The 17,782-nt window shown below is 39.3% G+C and overlaps 2 protein-coding genes across 3 annotated transcripts; both read right to left on the bottom strand.

The window, feature by feature from the left end:
• Positions 1-58: 58 nt before the first annotated feature.
• Positions 59-2,850, bottom strand: pih1d2 (PIH1 domain containing 2). 2 transcript variants are annotated; one of them, XM_067595031.1, is made up of 5 exons: positions 2,377-2,850; positions 1,268-1,388; positions 938-1,177; positions 527-801; positions 59-374 (listed from the first exon to the last, which is right to left on the bottom strand). In XM_067595031.1, exons 1-5 carry the CDS (start codon positions 2,557-2,559, stop codon positions 240-242), a joined length of 954 nt encoding a protein of 317 aa, XP_067451132.1. In that variant the 5' UTR covers positions 2,560-2,850; the 3' UTR covers positions 59-239. The 2 variants fall into 2 exon arrangements, with proteins under 2 accessions (XP_067451132.1, XP_067451131.1); XM_067595030.1 differs by having other exon boundaries at positions 926-1,177; positions 2,377-2,848.
• Positions 2,851-3,483: 633 nt separating this feature from the next.
• On the bottom strand, positions 3,484-11,762 carry tmprss5 (transmembrane serine protease 5). Its single transcript, XM_067595908.1, has 13 exons — positions 10,546-11,762; positions 9,598-9,736; positions 8,874-8,954; positions 7,816-7,929; positions 7,286-7,421; positions 6,929-7,042; positions 6,778-6,821; positions 6,438-6,600; positions 6,108-6,292; positions 4,718-4,816; positions 4,457-4,599; positions 4,162-4,314; positions 3,484-3,492 (listed from the first exon to the last, which is right to left on the bottom strand). The coding sequence occupies exons 1-13, from the start codon at positions 10,546-10,548 to the stop codon at positions 3,484-3,486; spliced, it is 1,383 nt and encodes a 460-aa protein (XP_067452009.1). The 5' UTR covers positions 10,549-11,762.
• Between the last annotated feature and the right edge of the window lie 6,020 nt (positions 11,763-17,782).

Raw genomic sequence — 17,782 nt, 5'->3', positions numbered from 1 at the left:
TTTTGCATTAAGAATTAAATTTGCTGCAGCAGATAAACCCATAACCCACAGCACAAAGGGACACTGACAAATTTATTTCAGAACAAGTCCCTCCATGTGTTCACAAGGTATTTCAGATTGAAGAAATTTAATTTGTTTTGGTTATTGAAGGTATTCTTAGTAGCAGAAGCGTCCTCTGCCCAATCATGGCAGGGGGGCTGATGGAGGCAAATAACTTCAGATTGATTGGCTTTGAAATGTCATAAAATATCCACTTTTAAAGTAAGTCTTCGTTTCTTCTTGTTAAATATGGCAGCTGCAGTGTCTTCATTTACAGTTTTTGGGAACTCCAAAAGCAAATAGTAGACATCCTCCACTTCCAATAAGACATCTTCCTGTGTAGAAAAATACATTCAGCACATTATAAGACTAATACCTGAAACAGGGCAATGATGTATTTTTTATGACATCCAACAATGTACTGACATACACTAGACTCTAAAATGGTTCATTATATCTCTGTTCAGGGGAGTGTGTATCCGCTAACCTTGGATATTCTCAGCTGGCACTCTGACATGGAGCTAACCTTTGGCAGCTCCACTGTCAGTTCCACGTTGCAAGGAACTCCTGCTGTATCAGTCTTCACCTCTAGTTGGTAGTCTGGCTTCTGAGGCTGCTGATATGTGGTGGAGATGACCTGGATTAAACCCTTCTTCTTGTGCTCCGCAGGTCTACAGATAATTTGTGCTGCCGGATCTTTGTCTTGTTTCTCTGAACGTAGACAGGAGATCTGCTGCAGGAGGGCAGCTGGTGTCTGTATGCCTGTAAAAAAGAACATTATGGATTATTAGAAAATCTGGTAGGAGGTGAAAGATGATACAGCTGCACCAGCAAAGAAAAGTAGCTCCAAAGAAAAGAACTTTTAGCAGCTTTTCAGGGTACTGACTTTTTACTCCACCTGTGTCAGGTTGTTTGGCTGTGTTGGGCCTCTGCTGAAACCCAAGGCGCCGGTACAAGTCATCTGGGCTACTTTTTGGGCTATGGCTGACGACAGTGTACTGGTGAGATAACCTGAACCCATGCTGCTGCTGGGCAAAGCTCAGTGCCAGCATATAAACCTGGTTCATCTCTGTTTTGTCTTTCTTACTTTCCTGTAGCACTGAAGCGTTTAATGCCACATCCAACACAGCGTAGCGGCCTGCAAAACACCAATTTATGTCAATATTGTGTCACACAAAGGGCATTTCTGTCGCTTGTGATGCAGGGCGGCTTTGTGTTTTACTCTGACCTTCATTTGTGTCTGTTTCCAGTTTTCCTGCACACACAGGTAATGGCTTGCTGGGATCCTGAGGCGCAGGCACACGTTTCCAGCTGCATATGTTGATGTATAACAACCCTTTCCCCGGCTCCTGTTGAGGACACAGATGTACTGTCAAAAAACTGTCAAAACACACAACATTTCAACACTGTAAATGGATACAGGTGCAACAGCTAGAGCTACAGGTGTGACAGCGTTACCATATGTAGCAAAACCCAGATGTTTTATATCAAGCATACAGTAGAATTTAAAACAATTAGTTGATTAATCAACTAGTCAATCAACAGAACATTAATTGGTAACAGTTTTGGTAATCGGTCTATCATTTAAGTAATGGCAAAATGTCCAGCCTCTAAAATGTAAATATTTTCTTGATTTTCATCTTAAGGCTTTGGACTGTCAGTCAGACAAAACAAGACATCTGAAAACATCACCATGGGCTTTGGGGACTTGTGATTGGAATTTTCTCCTATTTGCTGACATTTTATAACCTGAATAATCAATCAAGAATGGAATTGATAATGGACATAATCGTTAGTTGTAGGCCTAAAAGACAGACAAATCATTACTCAAATCGATGGACAGGAGTAACTCATTAATATCATTAAGACTACATTTCGTTTTTGTGCTTATAGGGTCCTGGTGTTACTCCAAATTCTGTGACCCATACATTATGTGACCTGGTTATTTTACCATTACAAACTTTACTTAATTTCGATAGCTGTTACTAAATAGGGTGGTTCCATATTGATATTTTTGATAGTGATTTTGGCGTGCTGAAATCTGTGCTTCATCAGATTATATGATGCAAGAGGATTAATTGTTTGCAGTGTCAATTTAGCTGATATTCCAATATGGGTCACTGAATTGTTGGGTAACAGAATTTGGTGTAACACCTGTGTATTGAGCGACTCGCACAACTAAATGGAGCGGAGCCATCATTAATGAGACTCACCTGTGCTCTCCTTGCTTTCAGTAAAACGTTTGTCGTGAGGAACTGTGTATGCAGGCTTGTATGGCTTAAGTCAATTTAATTAATTTAGTTAACAGTTAACAAAGTTAGCAACGACGTGACGTACCAGTATGTCAGTGCACAGACATGAGTCGAGCACAGGCGGTGCACTATATTCAGCTCCTTCCTTCATCTGTTTCTCGATGAACTTGTGGTAGGCTTCGGGGTCATTCTCACAAAGATCATCCAGCATGGACCAAAACTGATTGACCTGCTGCAAAACAGCCCCCGTACTGCCAGTGAATGACATCTTAAGGTGACTGACTAATCTAACACTAATTTAGCTAGTTAGCTGTCTGACAAGAACGTCAAACACCAAGAAAAACAATAAACTTTGTGAGTTGAAGTTAGAGAGTCAACTTGTCAACAGTGTTGCTATTTAATTAGACACTAACATATTACATTTTATACAGCAATATCACTAAAAATATGACAAACTAGTTAATTCCTGCCAACTTAAAGTGAGAGCTAACGCTGGTTTAGCTAATGTTGTTAGTTTCTATGGAAACTAGATGAGCGGAAACGTCACACAGATGCCTCCGCGCGGTGAGAAGAAGAGCTGCATCTTTATCAACAGCTGTGCTAATTGTCATACTAGAAGATAACTAAATTGAATTACCAGCTATATATTACAAATCTTTTATTTTATTGGCTAAATTTCACATTCATAAAAGCAAATTTACAGGTAAAAATCCAAACTTCCTGGTCTTTACAAAGGTCAAACAGTACATCGATTAAATTCCTTCAATTTCTTCTAATCCAATGGCTGTAAATACCTGTTTTGTTTTGTTTTTTAATCTTTTTAGTTCAGTTTGTTTATTTTTGCTTTTCTTTTTTTACCTCTATAAACCGTAAGATGAATATTTTGATATTCTGTATATGATCAGTTTGTGGAAGAGGACATTGTAACTGTTTTTTTATGTCAATGAAGAAGAAAACAAGAAGAGCTGCAACTCAATAATGACACTGGACAAAGTGTTATAAGAGCCATAATTTATATTTGATACATGAAAAATACAACGTAAAAATGCATTTTGATGTCTCCAGCCTGCCTTTGTGTATACATGATATAACGGACATTTAGAGTAAAAATACTGACTATGTTATTTTTTAAAAGTTATTTTTAAGTTTCTGTTATTAGTAGCGTCCTCTGCTTGTTGTGCTTCATGATCCCTCAGTAATTCTGCAAAGAGAAATAAAAATGATTAGCAATCAGTGTGAACAACTCCAATTATATTCCATTGTTCAGTTTCCAATTCCTTGTTTGTTACTAACAATATTAAAATCATAATAATGGGTATGAAATTAATTAGGGCTGTCTGATATTTGTGGAAAAGTATTGTCAACTTTTAGTTAAGTAGAAGAGGCAATATCTTGATGTTAAAATATAATGACAAGTAAACATCCTGCATATTTTACTTAAGTAGAAATACATATCAGCAAAATGTAAACTTAAAAGTATTCATTCATTCATTCATATAGGTAGCAGAATGGCCCCTGTCAGAATGTTATTTTATATTATTGGATTATCATTATTACTATTATTGATGAATTGTAATGTTGCAGCTGGTTGAGGAAGAGCTCATTTGAAATACTTTATATACTGTTGGGTAGTTTAATCTATAATATTGCATTACATTTTATTAGGTGAACACATGATTTGTTTGTATCTTGATGTATCTTGCAAACTATCAAGAAGCTAGCTGTCAGATAGATGTAGTGGGCTAAAAAGCACAACGATTCCCTCTGAAATGTAGTAGAGTAGAAGTATTAAGTAGCATCAACTGGAGATACTTGAAGAAGTACCCTAAAATTGTACATAAGTACAGTCCCTGAGTAAATGTGTGTGTACCTCAATCATTTCGTAGATCCAGCCCAAGAATTCAGCCACTTTGGTGTAAACCCCTGGATGGTTGGGCTCAGCACAGCCTGTTCCCCAGCTAACGACCCCCACCAGCCTCCACACGTTGTCCTCCTGGCAAACCAGAGGACCCCCACTGTCCCCCTGGAGAGGTAAATACAGATGACGATTGTTACACACTGACCCAGCCTTCATTATGCCAACGTTTCACTGTAAACAAATCACCGGAGGCAAGATCCTTCTTTAAAACGCCTATGAAAGGTGCTGTTCAAAACAAGCATCTGACCTGACATGCATCCACTTTTCCCTCTGTGTATCCGGCACAAAGCATCCGTGATGTGATCTCTCCATTGTACATGCAGGAGCTGTTACACTTTTTTGTGCTTATTATGGGAACTGGTGCCTCTTTCAAGGTGTCAGGTGAGTGAACTGAGAGAGAGAAAACACACATTTAAGGCTGCTCGGTCAATACTCTTGGCACACTCTGTTATGATGTGTGAATTAGACTGTTAGGCTGTTAACTCAGAGCGATGCAGTAGCGTCTTACCACCATCAGGCTGTGTGTATCCCCATCCAGAGATCCAGCACTGCGTACCCCCTGGAAGATCATAGTCGTACTGAGGCAAACACACGGGTCTAATTGTGTCTAGTTAAAGGGAAAAAAAGGGAGACAAACACATACTAAGTTATTTTTTTCTGTTTTGATTTTGTCTTGTGATGGGATCTCTCAAGCTCATTGTGCACTCTGAATGTGGTTGGGATCACAAGTTATTGTTATGTAAATTTTGTTTAGGTTGCAAGCGTGCATTTGAATTTTGTGTATAGAATTTGTTCTGTACAACATTGTGGTTTCAGAGTAGGATTTTATATTATGATGCAACATACAGTATGTTTGCATAAGTTTGATAAAAGTGCCTACTTCATATCATTGTTCATTGTTGCAACAGAAATTCGTACTCACGACACACCTGGAGCCAGTTGCACCAGCTGTTAGTTTAAATTTAGCCTAGTTACAACCTAAGTATTTACTAAGTGGAGATTTACTGATGACTAAATTAAAACACAGTGCATCACACAAACTAGCTCTTACATAGAGATGAATTGTTAATAAATATTTATACCTGTTAGCTGCCAGGTGTACTGTAGCTGTTGCACAGCTGACTGAACCAACTGGCTGCTAATGTTTTACCTGTTTAGATTTAATATTGTAAGAGGTAGTGTGGAATATGTCGGCATATCTGACAGATCAGTAGATCAAAATGTCTAATAATTATGTAAACTGGGAAGATTTTACACTATATTTTACAAAAATAACACAACATACCTCAAATTACAAAACATTACACCAATAAATGACCAGATCTGGTTGCATAATCCGATATTTCTCTCACTCTAAACTGCATGAATGCTATGTATCGATTCTGAAACATATACATTTCTTTATGTATTCATATATGAATAAAACAAGGTTATTTCTACATTTACAAAGGACTGGCAGTTCATTTTGATATGTTGTTTTGCCCCAAAAACTGTTATCTTAGGAAGCTCTGTTACAGCTTTCGATGCGCCAGGGACTTCCTGTTTACATACAGTAGTTGATTGCTTTTGCATTCCTAGCACATTCCTTAAGGTTTAATGGTGCAACCCAATTTAGTATATCGCTAGTTTGATTCAAGTTAGAAGTTACTAAAAGTAGAAAACTAAAACTAAGTATAACTTTACACACAAACTTAGTGAAGGATTTATAAATATAAATTCCCAGTCCTGGGAATGATACATATAATATTGCCATCCATATAAAAGGAGGAGGGTACTACTCTTGTGGTGCATCAGCACAAGAAAGTTAAATGGTAAACTGAGGCTATACTATTGAGATTTCTGTGGTTTTTTTTAGAGTGCTGTGTTTGCAAAGTTTTCAAGGAGACTTCTACACTGACCTGAGAAATTCAGCGGAGTCCGCAGTTTCATCAGGGCTATATCACTATCGTGGCTCCTGTGGTTGTAGTTCTTGTTGTAGATGATTTTCTCCACAGCGTACCCTGTGTGTTGAGCCATTTTAGCCGAGCTGCGGGTCACAATGCCTGCGTAGACCACCCAGCTGGATACCTGAGGTAGCCTGTAGCTGACATTTGAAGGAAGGAAAGAAGGGACAGGATAAGAGAGAATTGTCATCTGTCCTGTGTGGTGCAGCTGTTAATGACTGATTATTCTCCTATGTGAAGTCCGTAACCTCTGACCTTTAGTGCTGGGAAGGTCAGCAGTCTTACTTGTGCACACAATGGGCAGCTGTGACGACCCATTGACTGGTGATGATGGAGCCTCCGCAGGTGTGGCGGTTGCTGTAGTAGAGGCTGACCTGCCAGGGCCACCTGCCCAGTGTGGCCTCGACTCCCCCGATTATCCTGGGCAGCTTCGCTCTTGTACCACACTCTGCACAGAGATCCATTCATCAAAAATGAATTGAACTGGTCAGAAAGTGCAGCAGCAAGCGCCATCATTCACTCTCTCTGGCACTGAAATTAAGCTTTTTTTCAAGAATTATTTAGAGACTACAGGGCTTGGTGTTAGGTGCAAAGTCAAACAAAAAGTTAAGTTTAATTTGCTCACCAAAACATTGCAAAGCGATAACCTTCCCTGTGATACAGCTCCCCCTAAATGAAAATAAATTGGGTAACTAATGATGCATAATTAATGCGTTAGTAGCCACAGTTTCCTCTGCATCATTATGAATATGATGTCCTCAGACAAATTGCATTACCTGAATTGCCACATATTTTCCAGATTGCTCTTGTATTCTGAGGTAATTTGTATGAAGCCATCAGTATAGTTTGGCCCAATATCAGTTAGATTCACTCCTTTATGCTCAGTCAGTCTGGAAGGAGAACATATGCAAAATGGGTGGGAATGAGTATTTAGATAATTCAGACTCATAAGGTGTGAAACAAGATTGTAAATGAGGTATTAGCAGATCATAAATAAGCCAAGCATTCAACCTTGGCAGAGCAGTTTAAGATTAAACTATAAGTTAGTAAGAGGTCCATAAGTTTCGATCTATGCTAAGGGCTGAATGCAACAGGGGGCCGGTGTGTGATCCTGTCAGGAGTACAAGACATACCTCAGATATCCCAGCTGTCTGCAGACCAGTGTTCCCAGTGAAGAATTCCACCTCTCGTAGCACACCGGCAGCCAGGTGGGCAGTTTCCCCAGCTGGATCTCCAGGAGGGAGTTCTCCGGGCTGATTCTGTAAAACACTGAACCTGATTGATTGAAAATCCCTCCAGAGACAAGCTCTCAGTCAACAGTAATGAACGAGCCTCTTCTATGACTGGGAAATGATTAGGAAAAACGAGTATCTATGCTAATGCAGTCAGTACAAACAGATCATTATGTGTGATGTTTTCTGGTCGGTCAATGGGCATCTCTCGAGAGTGAACAAAAGGCAACAAGAAGCAGCTGTCGAATGACAATCGAATGATAATTTTGCTACTGTTCAACTCAGAATCACTTCAGAGGTGAACTATAACCCAGCGTGATGAATCGCATAACAATGAGCAACCACAAAATCCTGCTCTGCTTGTTAATTCATAAGACAATGAAACAAAGCTTCCCTCCAAAAAAACACCAAAGAGAGGAGGTAACACAGACCTTTCCTGGGGTCAGAGATAGAAATCTCCTCTGTCACATTGCAGAAGGACGTCTCCTTAGCATCCCCTAGTCCCACTGGGCTTTGAGGGGAGGAGGGCCTCAGTAGAAGTTTGACTAAATATGGTAAAGACATACTGTAGTTAATGAGGCGGTCAATCAGCAGCAAAAACAAACCACAATTAGTACACAGAACAGACAAACCCTGTCTGGTAGAGCAATACAATATTATGATGCAGGAGAGGAAAGTAATGAAATATTTTCATAGCTGGCAGTGCTGCTGTTTAGCAAAAAAAAAAAAAGCTCACTAAAACAATTCTCAGCATGATGATTTATGTATTTGTTTTTTGCCTATTTCCTCTGAGGGTATTCCAGCAATTTATTAGTCCATGAAATTTGGGGACTTGTGAGAGACAGATTAAAACAAGAAGAGTCAAAATTGATGCAGCAGAGGACAAGATATCCCAATCTTTAGTGTGGAGTGGCGCCTGTAGAAAGTATCCATTTTGATGTGGTCCTTAAAAATATTTTGATGAGCCCTTATCAATCAAAATTTTGGGGATCTTCATTTTTAAACCCAAACCCATAAAGCGGTGGTGATATTGAATGCAAAGTTATGAATTATTTTGCATCCAGTGAAAGTTTTACCGATGTAAAAATGAGAATAATGTATCATTAAAGATTAAAACTAATTTCAATACTTCAATACCAATATATTAGCAGATATTAGCTCATTTCAGATATATCTGGATCGCCATGTAGGAAGAAATTGCAGTATGCAAATGACAAAGTTAAGTTTGAGATAATTTAGAAACAGTATCACCATTGTATAATTTGTCAGAGAGCACTGATAAGTTATTTTTTTCCGACTGTAAAATAGTACAAGTCTTTGTCACAGTTCTTTAAAAACTAATTTAAATAATCAAAAATATTTCAGCAGAATTGACTTGAAAGCGCACAGAAGCCAGACTAGTTGTAACTAGGCATTTTGCTCATCAGTTTCCAGTTGCTTGTCCCTGTTAAGCTCATTTAGCGATTCTTTCTCAGACACAATGACTCACCTAGAAACCAGACACCTACAGCTAAGCCTCCCAGGAGTCCAACTGCACACACTGCTGCCAGGAGCCTCACCAGCCTGTGAGCTAAATCAATGGTTAAGACTGGAATTAATGCTGCCTGATCTCAAAGATGAGCTGAGAAGAGTTATTAAATGTCAACTGTTACATATATATAGTACACTGACACACAGGACTGAGACAGAAAGAGAAATTAATAAGGTATATTTTACACATGGGCAGCACTTAACAGTTGAAACACAAGCAAATCTATTCAGTGACATTTTCATAAGGAAGCACTGCTGTACTTCTTATCATTGCAGATGGTTTGATTGATATTTAATTCCCCCTATTTTGTATTTATAAGCAGTATATAAACATTTAATAAATGAATATTAATGTAGTTATAAGTGTATATGGACATTTCAAGTGTTTATTAATAGAGTATAATAATTATAACTTCCCTTACGAGGACATATTTCATAATATTACATCTGTACTTTACTATGTACTCATTATCTACTTACAACTACATTATAGTGCAATAAACCATTTAGTAAATGTTTAAATGTTGCCTATAAATGCTAAAATGGGGAACTTAAAGTAAAGGGACTTGGAGATGTCTACTTTACAGTTAGGGTATTATGTTTCTGCAGCTTTTTTGCAGTAATAAAGCAAGATTGCTGTTGTAGTCAGAGGTTTAATGCCACTCATCATCACTGAAGCTTACTGTGAGGTGTAGAATGAATCCCTTTTAACCAGCTCTGCACTCCCTTGGTCTCTTCGACTCCTGCTGTTTTCTCTGAGTGGAAGGGTTGACTGACAGCCACCGGGTTCTCAATCACTGATAAAGTGTCTCCATCAAGACTCTGTAAGAATTACAGCAGGCACGTCAGACCTCATTTACTCCTCGTTCCTATTGATGATGTTTTGGCAAGTTTGCTTATTTGAGACAAAAGCTACCTGCTGACCATCTGCTCCTCAACAACAGAGCACCTGTCAGGCTCTGTCAGATTTAATTAGGAGAATTGTAATCCTGGATATCAGCCATCACTGACCAGTCCAGATGTATTGAGTCAGAACCGTAGGTGTGTACAGGTGTATGTGACACATATCTTGCATATTGTTCGACATGTTTCATGTTCTCACTTTTCAGAAATGTCTTATCATTCAGAACTGAATGCGTATTTGTTGGGCTAAACTCTCTCAATGAGCAGCTGTTTCCAAAAACAACATATTGAGAGTATTACAGTAATTATAATAAACCTCTCTATAGACATAAGATGCAGACTTGGTATTATACAATTACAGTACAAAATCCATTTAAATAAATGCCATACCATCTGCTCCCTTGTATTACTGTAGCACTTGAGTTTATCTAAACATGCAATTTTAGCCACTGAAATTAGCATTAGTGCAAAAGCAATGTAGAAATGTAGTACAGCTGTACAGAATTAGGTCATAAAATGCATGTGGATTATAAAAAAAAATAAACATAAGGAGAAACAAGTGTGATACAAGTTTGCTATGAATACTACATGTGTAAACAGCATCTGTTTCTGTAAATTGTGAGGGTGCAAGTGAAGGTGACAGTGTGAGAGACGTGTTTTTCTCAGAAGTGCATACAGCAGACAGATGGAGCAAGGTGTAGAGAATATTTTGTGGTCTCTTCTCTTACCATGTTTTCCTTGTGTGCTGTCCTGAGGAAAAGGCAGCGGTGTCCGGGCTCATCTGTAGGCCTGTGCCAGAGGTAGAGAGGTCTGTCCCGCTCGCAGTTGATGCACCATTTAACAGAATGCAACTCTGGATTTTCCCTTCACAAAGAGACAATGAGGTCAGCAGCGGTGCAGAGAATGAGGCTGTTGTTTGTCCAGGGGGGTCATGGGGCCTGTGGAAGCAAGCTGAACCAGGTCTTTGTAGGTGGGGGGAGCATCTCCAGAGATACCTCCAAGCTGACTATTGAGAGGACAGCGGGTGTTGCTAGGTAACACTTTTACCTGTGCCAAAAGATTGTCTGTTTTCACCCAAGACTTGTTATTACCTGACAGTTTGTAGGTTCTGAGAAAAGGTCATTATTGCAGATTGTTGAAAAGTCTCATATCATGTCAATGCCTGTCATTTGGAATCCAAAGCTATCGTCTCTCAACACTCAAGAACAAAATGAAGTCTGCTCCGTCTGCCCGCTGACAGATGAGACTTTCTCTTCTCTCTTCACTTTTTCAACCAGCACACAGACTGTTTTTGTCAAAACGGTATTTCTGTATTTCAGATCTTTTTTTTGTTGTTGCAGTAAATACAGCAGAAAACCTGAGTAGTTCAGAAATGAATCAGTTACTCTAAAAATAGTAAGAATAATTGACAACTCAGATGAAGAAGACTGGGATTTGAAAATGGTGAGAAAAAAGCTTGAACTCGCAGAGATAGGAGATCAAAGCCTGTCGTCACTTCACTTCTCGGAAGAAACATTGAGATTTTATTGAAAAGAAATAACTAATTTGATCCTTATTTACGTATCTCACATATGTGCGGTGTGGGATTAGTCAGGAGTCCAGGTGAAGGGAACAACTGCCAGGAAGAAAATTCCTCCTCGTCTGAGTGCCAAAGCCGAATCCAAGAAATAGCCCAGATCTATTTGGCTCATCTAACAGGTGTCATATGGAATTGCAGCAGTAGTGTAATTTGAATTGTGATGGAGAGACAGCTGAAATTCATACCACCAGAGTACTGAGGTTAATAATGTTTGATAATGTTAGCTTTGCGCTCAATAGTTCGGCCATAGAGGCAAAGTCAAATCAAGTCAAGTCAGTTTTATTTATATAGCAGCAACTCATAGCAGAAGTTATCTCAGGGCATTTTTCATATAGAGCAGGTCTAGACTGTACTCTTCACAATATTATTTACAGAGACCCAGTATTCCCCCATGAGCAAGCACTTGGCAACATTGGCAAGGAAAAACTCCTTTTAACAGGAAGAAACCTCAAGCAGAAGCAGGCTCTGGGTGGGCGGCCATCTCCCTCGACCGATTGGATTGAGAGAGAGGGAATAGCACAATGCAAGTTCCAAATAGAGATGTGTAATAATGATAATAATAATAATAATAATAATAATAATGATAATAAGACTGAAAAAAATAATTGTAGCAGTGGGTGTTGAGCAGGATCACAGGGGTAGTCGATGGCTTGTAATCACAGATCCAGATTCTACTGCTCCAGAGGCAAAAATACCTGCAGAAAGCAGCAGGAGAAGAAAGGAGAGAGATGAGAAAACACAAAACTACAGGAGAGAGAAGATGCTGAGTTAGTAACATGCATTAATGGTACACGACTGTGTACAGATGGAGAGGAGGAGGAGGAAGAGAGAGGAGCTCAGTGCATCATGGGAAGTCCCCCGGCAGTCTAGGCCTAGCAGCATAACTAGGGGCTGGTCTAAGGCAAGCCTGGGGGCAACCCTAACTATAAGCTTTATCAAAAAGGAAAGTTTTTAGCCTACTCTTAAACGTAGAGAGGGTGTCTGCCCTCCGGACCCAAACTGGAAGATGGTTCCACAGGAGAGGAGCCTGATAGCAGAAAGCTCTGCCTCCAATTTTACTCTCACGGACTCTAGGAACATTCTGGGAGCACAGTGTTCTAGTGGGATAATAGGGTATTATGAGCTCTTTAAGATATGATGGTGCCTGACCATTCAGGCTTTGTAGAAAGCTTTTAATGAGCACAGAAGAAGAGCAAGAAGAACAGAGCTGCTTGTTTGGTAATTCTCACAGGAATTTGATGTCTCCCTCTTCTGGTGACATTTGTTTCCTCAGACAGCCAAGTAAATAGAAATCATTTACTAGAAATCATTTGGGTGAGATGAATGCGGCCATTTGCATTTGGGGATATGTATCTAATCAGTTCTTCCATTAAATAGTAATTTATTCCTCGTGTGTCTTATCGTATTTTATCTTATTTTCCTTCTGTAGACATTCTCCAACATTGTGCTTCATGATTTTAAAGATCATCTCCACTTAATCTGGTCCTCAGTTGAAAGGAAATGCTCATGAATAACAGGCATTTTACAACCGGTTTCCAGTTTATTAGCTACACCTACATCAGTTTAAATGAATGCAGTCTAATACAACAGACTAAAAATCCTACCTTTATGAAGGCTTAGTAATTACAGAGGTGTTGATTTAACATGGTTATTGTAGAGGCTGCTCTTTAAGGTGTTTTATTATATGTAGCAGTGAAACAATTTGTGGATTAATCAGTTAGTAAATCAACAGAAAATAAATTGCTAACAATTTTAATAATCAAGCAAGACATTTTCTGAGCAAAAATGGCAAATGTTCTCTTTCCAGCCTCTCAAATGTGAAGATTTGTTTCTTTTCACTGTTTTATGTCATTATAAAGTGAATATATGTTGGTTTTGTACTGTTGATCAGACAAAGTAAGAAATTTGAGAACATAGTCATCTGGGGCTTCCGCTCATTGATCAATAAGTGACCAAGACTTCTGCCTCATGTTCATCTTTTGATCAGAAATTTAAATTTCATGAGTTAATCCCCCCAACGTGACAACAACGATAGCAGTCTGTCACCTTGTGCAGGGTGTGGGGGGGCTTCACAGACTCCCCAGTGTAGGCTACATTCATTCATTTATTCATGTACCACAGTCTGAAGCTCCACTGTGAAGAGACTGGCTGCTTCCCAGTTTGGAGCTGCATCTATGTCTCTCTACTCTGAGGGAGAAGCACTCTCCCCCCTTTGGTGTAGGGAGATTTGATCAGCTCCTCTCTTATCTCAGCCATTACTATGCGTGCCTCTTTCAGTGTCCAAACCTCAAATTCAGTCTCTAGGTCCCCACGCGTAAATCCCACAGTAGGCTCTAACTGAACAGAAAAGAGGGAAGCTTCTTTTAAGACTTGGTGTTTTTGCCTTGATGATTTTCCTGCCAAAATCCAGCCCACCAAGGCATTTAAAACTGATTCATTGATGTGTGGGATATCATGAGACTTGTGCCACTGATGCTGTTGGCTGCGGCTGTTCTGTAGAGATGGCCATTAAAGGTTGGACTGCCAACAGATGCAAACAGGGCAGAGCGGAGTGTACAATCCAAATGTAGTGGTTCCCAATGTTTTTCATCTGATGTACCCCCATTAATCTGGAAACTCTTAATTACACAAACAGTCTGTTCATACACTGGGGTCCTGGAACTGACAATATTTAGGCTCTGTCTCCTTTTTTTCAGTAGATTTGGTCAAGTTTGAGTGGCAGAATATTGTCATTTCATCCATTAATTACTTTTAATCATCTTTTTCCACTTTGCTGCCTGTTTGCTAACTAGTTTTCTTGCACTCTCAATCAAAGCATGCAATGTTACAACTGACTCAGGTTGATGGGAGGTTGGTTGCTGGTAGATAATTGATAGGTGCAACTGTAAATATATTTCACTAACACAGCTCCACACTAATTTGTTAACCTATAGTATTTGTGCGTTTATTTGGTAGTACACCCTGGGGTTGGAAATCACTATAACGTCAATAAAAGACTCATCCCAACATCAAAATGTAAAGAAAAAAGCTGTAAGTTATCATTTCCCAGTTTATTGACAGGTGTTTTTAATAATATAGATAATTTATAAGAGAATTGAATTTAAGTTAATTATTAATATTTTCTGATGCTGTTCAAGGTTTGCTTCAGTTTGAGCAATGAAATATGTCTATATTAAAACACAAAATGCTTATTTTCCATTGAAATATTTCTATTGAATTTTCAGAATATAAATGTGCAAAATAAAAATGTTCTCACAGATTGCTTGATTAACACCAGCCAATACAGAAGTATGTTATATCAAGAGAGACTAAAAGAAGGAAGTCCTGTTACATTGTACACGTTAATGGGGATTTGTCAGATTTAATTTTGAAAATGGGACAGAAAATCTTGCCACATATGATCAAACTTTCTGGCTGAACCCTGCCACACCTTTGAAGTGTGTCATCACGTCTTCCAGCCGGTGATGATAAAATGGTGATAATAGTCTTTTTCCATCAGAAGAGACGGGAGGGTTGTCGAGCAAGCAATGTAGAGAAAGCCACAACTACTGTACAGCTTGGTCAGTGGTGACTTTTAAGGCCTCTGGCACCACCCCAGATATGGCTGTCAAAGTTAGGATCAATAACTCCACCATACAAATTTAAGACAGTATTAAAAACCCCTGTCCAAAACTCCATCTGCAGACGTGGGTAAAATGCGTATTTTGATTTCTCTTATGTGAATATACATCAAATTTATGTGTTAAACAACTACAGATTGGACCTTTTTAACTTTGCCCAGAGCATGGCTGAGGTTGTTGGCCCTGCATGTGTGCAGTGTCATGACACAATCATGTGTTCAAGAAGTGAAGCACACTGAAAGCTGTCCAGGTCATGATGCAGCAGAGGGTGAGGGCAGAAACCACTGATCTATGCCCTATGCTCTATCACAACACACACACTCTCATACACACACCAGGCTCCTCTCATCTGTGCTCCAAATGATTGTGCTGCTCTGCTGGCTGCCAGTTGAGCTGTGCCTTCTGTGGAGCAGTAAATCCTCCGTGCTCAAGCCCTGCCTGCAGTCTGGGCTGGGTGTCAGCTGTGGTAGCATACTGCCCTCTGGTGGCTGATTCGAAGACTTTCATTTTAGGATCTGGTGAGAATAACCTTGCAGTTAAGTAAGATTCATTTTTCTGTATATTCATAGTTAATATTCAGCAATCCCACATTCATGCAAAAATTTGAAATATAAAATTTATGATGTTTACTTGCTGCTTGCTCATATAGACTTTTCGCTTATTCATCATATGGAACAAGCTGTAGTTATTATTGGAGGTCATAGTGGATGAAAAGGCGAAGTTGAAATGTCTGAGACCCTGTATTGGACAGTATGTGGCTTTTATAGAGTTGACATCTATTTTGATTTGGACATTTCAGTGTGCAGCGTTCTCTGATTACAAGACACTACATTTGAGGTCTACGCACGAGTATGTCCCTCATCATGGCAACTAACTAGTATACAGTTGTGTCTGTATTGAAAGTGGCAGGATGAATAAATAGCTGTCATGTATGTGTTTGTGTCTTGTCTTGTAGAGGCTAATGATAGTGAGGGTGGGTAAGAGCAGAGCTGCTCCCCACCAGATGGTGGGTAATGTGGTTTACTTTAGCTGCCCACCACGCTCACTCTAATTAAACTGAGGAGATTACATACACTGGCTCCCACTCAATCTGCTCCTCCACTGAGCACGGCCTTGGACCGAATGCGAGGTGGGGGGGGGTTACAGGGGTGATCGTCTGTTTGCTCTGAGTCAAAATCACATATTCGCTACAATACTAAATTAATTCCTCAGTATGGGAATTAAAGTTGGAGAAAACTAGAGAGAAAGGCTTCGGACCAGATTGACGGATCAAATGAAAACATCTAAAAGTTTTTCCCCTCACTTTTTTAACAACTGCTGTTGACTCTCTAAATGCCCTTGAGCAAGGCACTCAACCCCCATCTGCTCTGGCTATGAGTTCAGTGGTGAACAACATCTGACATCGGATCTAATGTAAAGCTCTGAGGTAATGAAAGAACCAGAGAGCCTTGAAAAGAGTTATCAAGCAATTAATTAACTGAACGATGATCATTAAAACAAAGTGTAAACAGGGAATTAATTGGATCATCAAGTTAATATTAATTAGGATTGAATGAATGAATCAACCTGTCATTTATATAGATGTTTGATGATGGAAAAATGGATGTGAATGAATTTAACATCACTGTTTACTAAAGAGAAACTGATACTTGATTTCAGAAATACACAATAGCTGTTGAAAAAGTCATTAAAAGGGTTTTCTCTTCTGACGTCGTAGGTTGATTCACTAATTAATCTGTTTCATTTTCTCTTTGCCTGCTCTCTTATCAGTGAAGTAGCCTAATGGCGTAAAACTTTGCTCAAGTGCAGTCATATCTATCTCTTGTTTATCTCAAAAATAGCTCATTTTCTATCGCCTAAACTTGTTAATGGTGCAAGTTTCTTTGAAGATGGTTGAGATGAATCACATCTTGTGTGTTTGCAAGTTCAAGAGTTTTGTACCCTCCATCTTCCTGCACCTGCTGTATTCCTTATGTCACTGGTTCCCAACGTTTTTTGATTAATGTGTGATCTGTGAGTGATTTTACCTTGTCAGATTTCACTGAAGAGCTAAAACTAAAACATGAAAAACCCCCATATAAAATAAACATAATTTTATGCAGTACAAATGTTTTTGTCCCTTGCTAATGACCTTGCGACCCCTCAGATTGACCTTGCGACTGTTTGGGGGGGGGGGGGGGTACCAACCCCCGAGTTGGAAACCACTGCCTGATGTTACGCTGCTGAACAGTGTTCAAGAGCATCCATGTGACCTGGTTAGTTTACAGAATCTCATATTGAGCATCAGCAGTGTTAAAGATTTTCTTCTATTATATCAATAGCACTTACGCATATGTTCACCATGTTAAGGCTGTTGTTGAGTGGAAAATGAGTTTAGCGGAGAAAATTGAATGTAGTCATAAACTGCAGCTAAAATGAAACTTAAATTATCCCTGTGGCGAAACCGAGTGAGCTGAAAAAACACAGACTGCGCTAGAAAACAAGAGAGTATGATCATCGCAGAGAGAAACTGTAAACACTGCAGGCTGGAATTTAACTGATGGGATTGAAGTCATATAACTAGAAAATAGATCACACAATAAAACACTCACAGGCTACTTTATGGGAATGATAGAAATGGAAACCGAAAGAACACGTTGCACTGGCACAATAACCTGTTCAATCCCAAAGGCATTAGGCGAACATGAAAACCCAGCATGAGAAAAATGTAAAGTAAATGCTGCCAGTACTTGTAATTAAGAGGTCTGACTGTGTTTCACCAGTCTC

Source organism: Thunnus thynnus, chromosome 7 (genome assembly GCF_963924715.1).
Source record: "Thunnus thynnus chromosome 7, fThuThy2.1, whole genome shotgun sequence".
Taxonomy (NCBI): domain Eukaryota; kingdom Metazoa; phylum Chordata; class Actinopteri; order Scombriformes; family Scombridae; genus Thunnus; species Thunnus thynnus.
Note: the sequence above shows the minus strand (reverse complement) of the source record. Positions and strands in the feature narration are given on the sequence as shown.

Coding starts and splice junctions, on each gene's coding strand:
- pih1d2 (XM_067595030.1), bottom strand. CDS start 2,559: ATGTCATTCACTGGCAGTACGGGGGCTGTTTTGCAGCAGGTCAATCAG. Junction 1,389..2,376: donor GTCTGTGCACTGACATACTG/GTACGTCACGTC, acceptor TGTCCTCAACAG/GAGCCGGGGAAAGGGTTGTT. Junction 802..925: donor TGACACAGGTGGAGTAAAAA/GTCAGTACCCTG, acceptor TCTTTTTTACAG/GCATACAGACACCAGCTGCC.
- tmprss5 (XM_067595908.1), bottom strand. Junction 6,822..6,928: donor GAAAATATGTGGCAATTCAG/GTAATGCAATTT, acceptor ATTTTCATTTAG/GGGGAGCTGTATCACAGGGA. Junction 4,600..4,717: donor ATACACACAGCCTGATGGTG/GTAAGACGCTAC, acceptor TCTCTCTCTCAG/TTCACTCACCTGACACCTTG.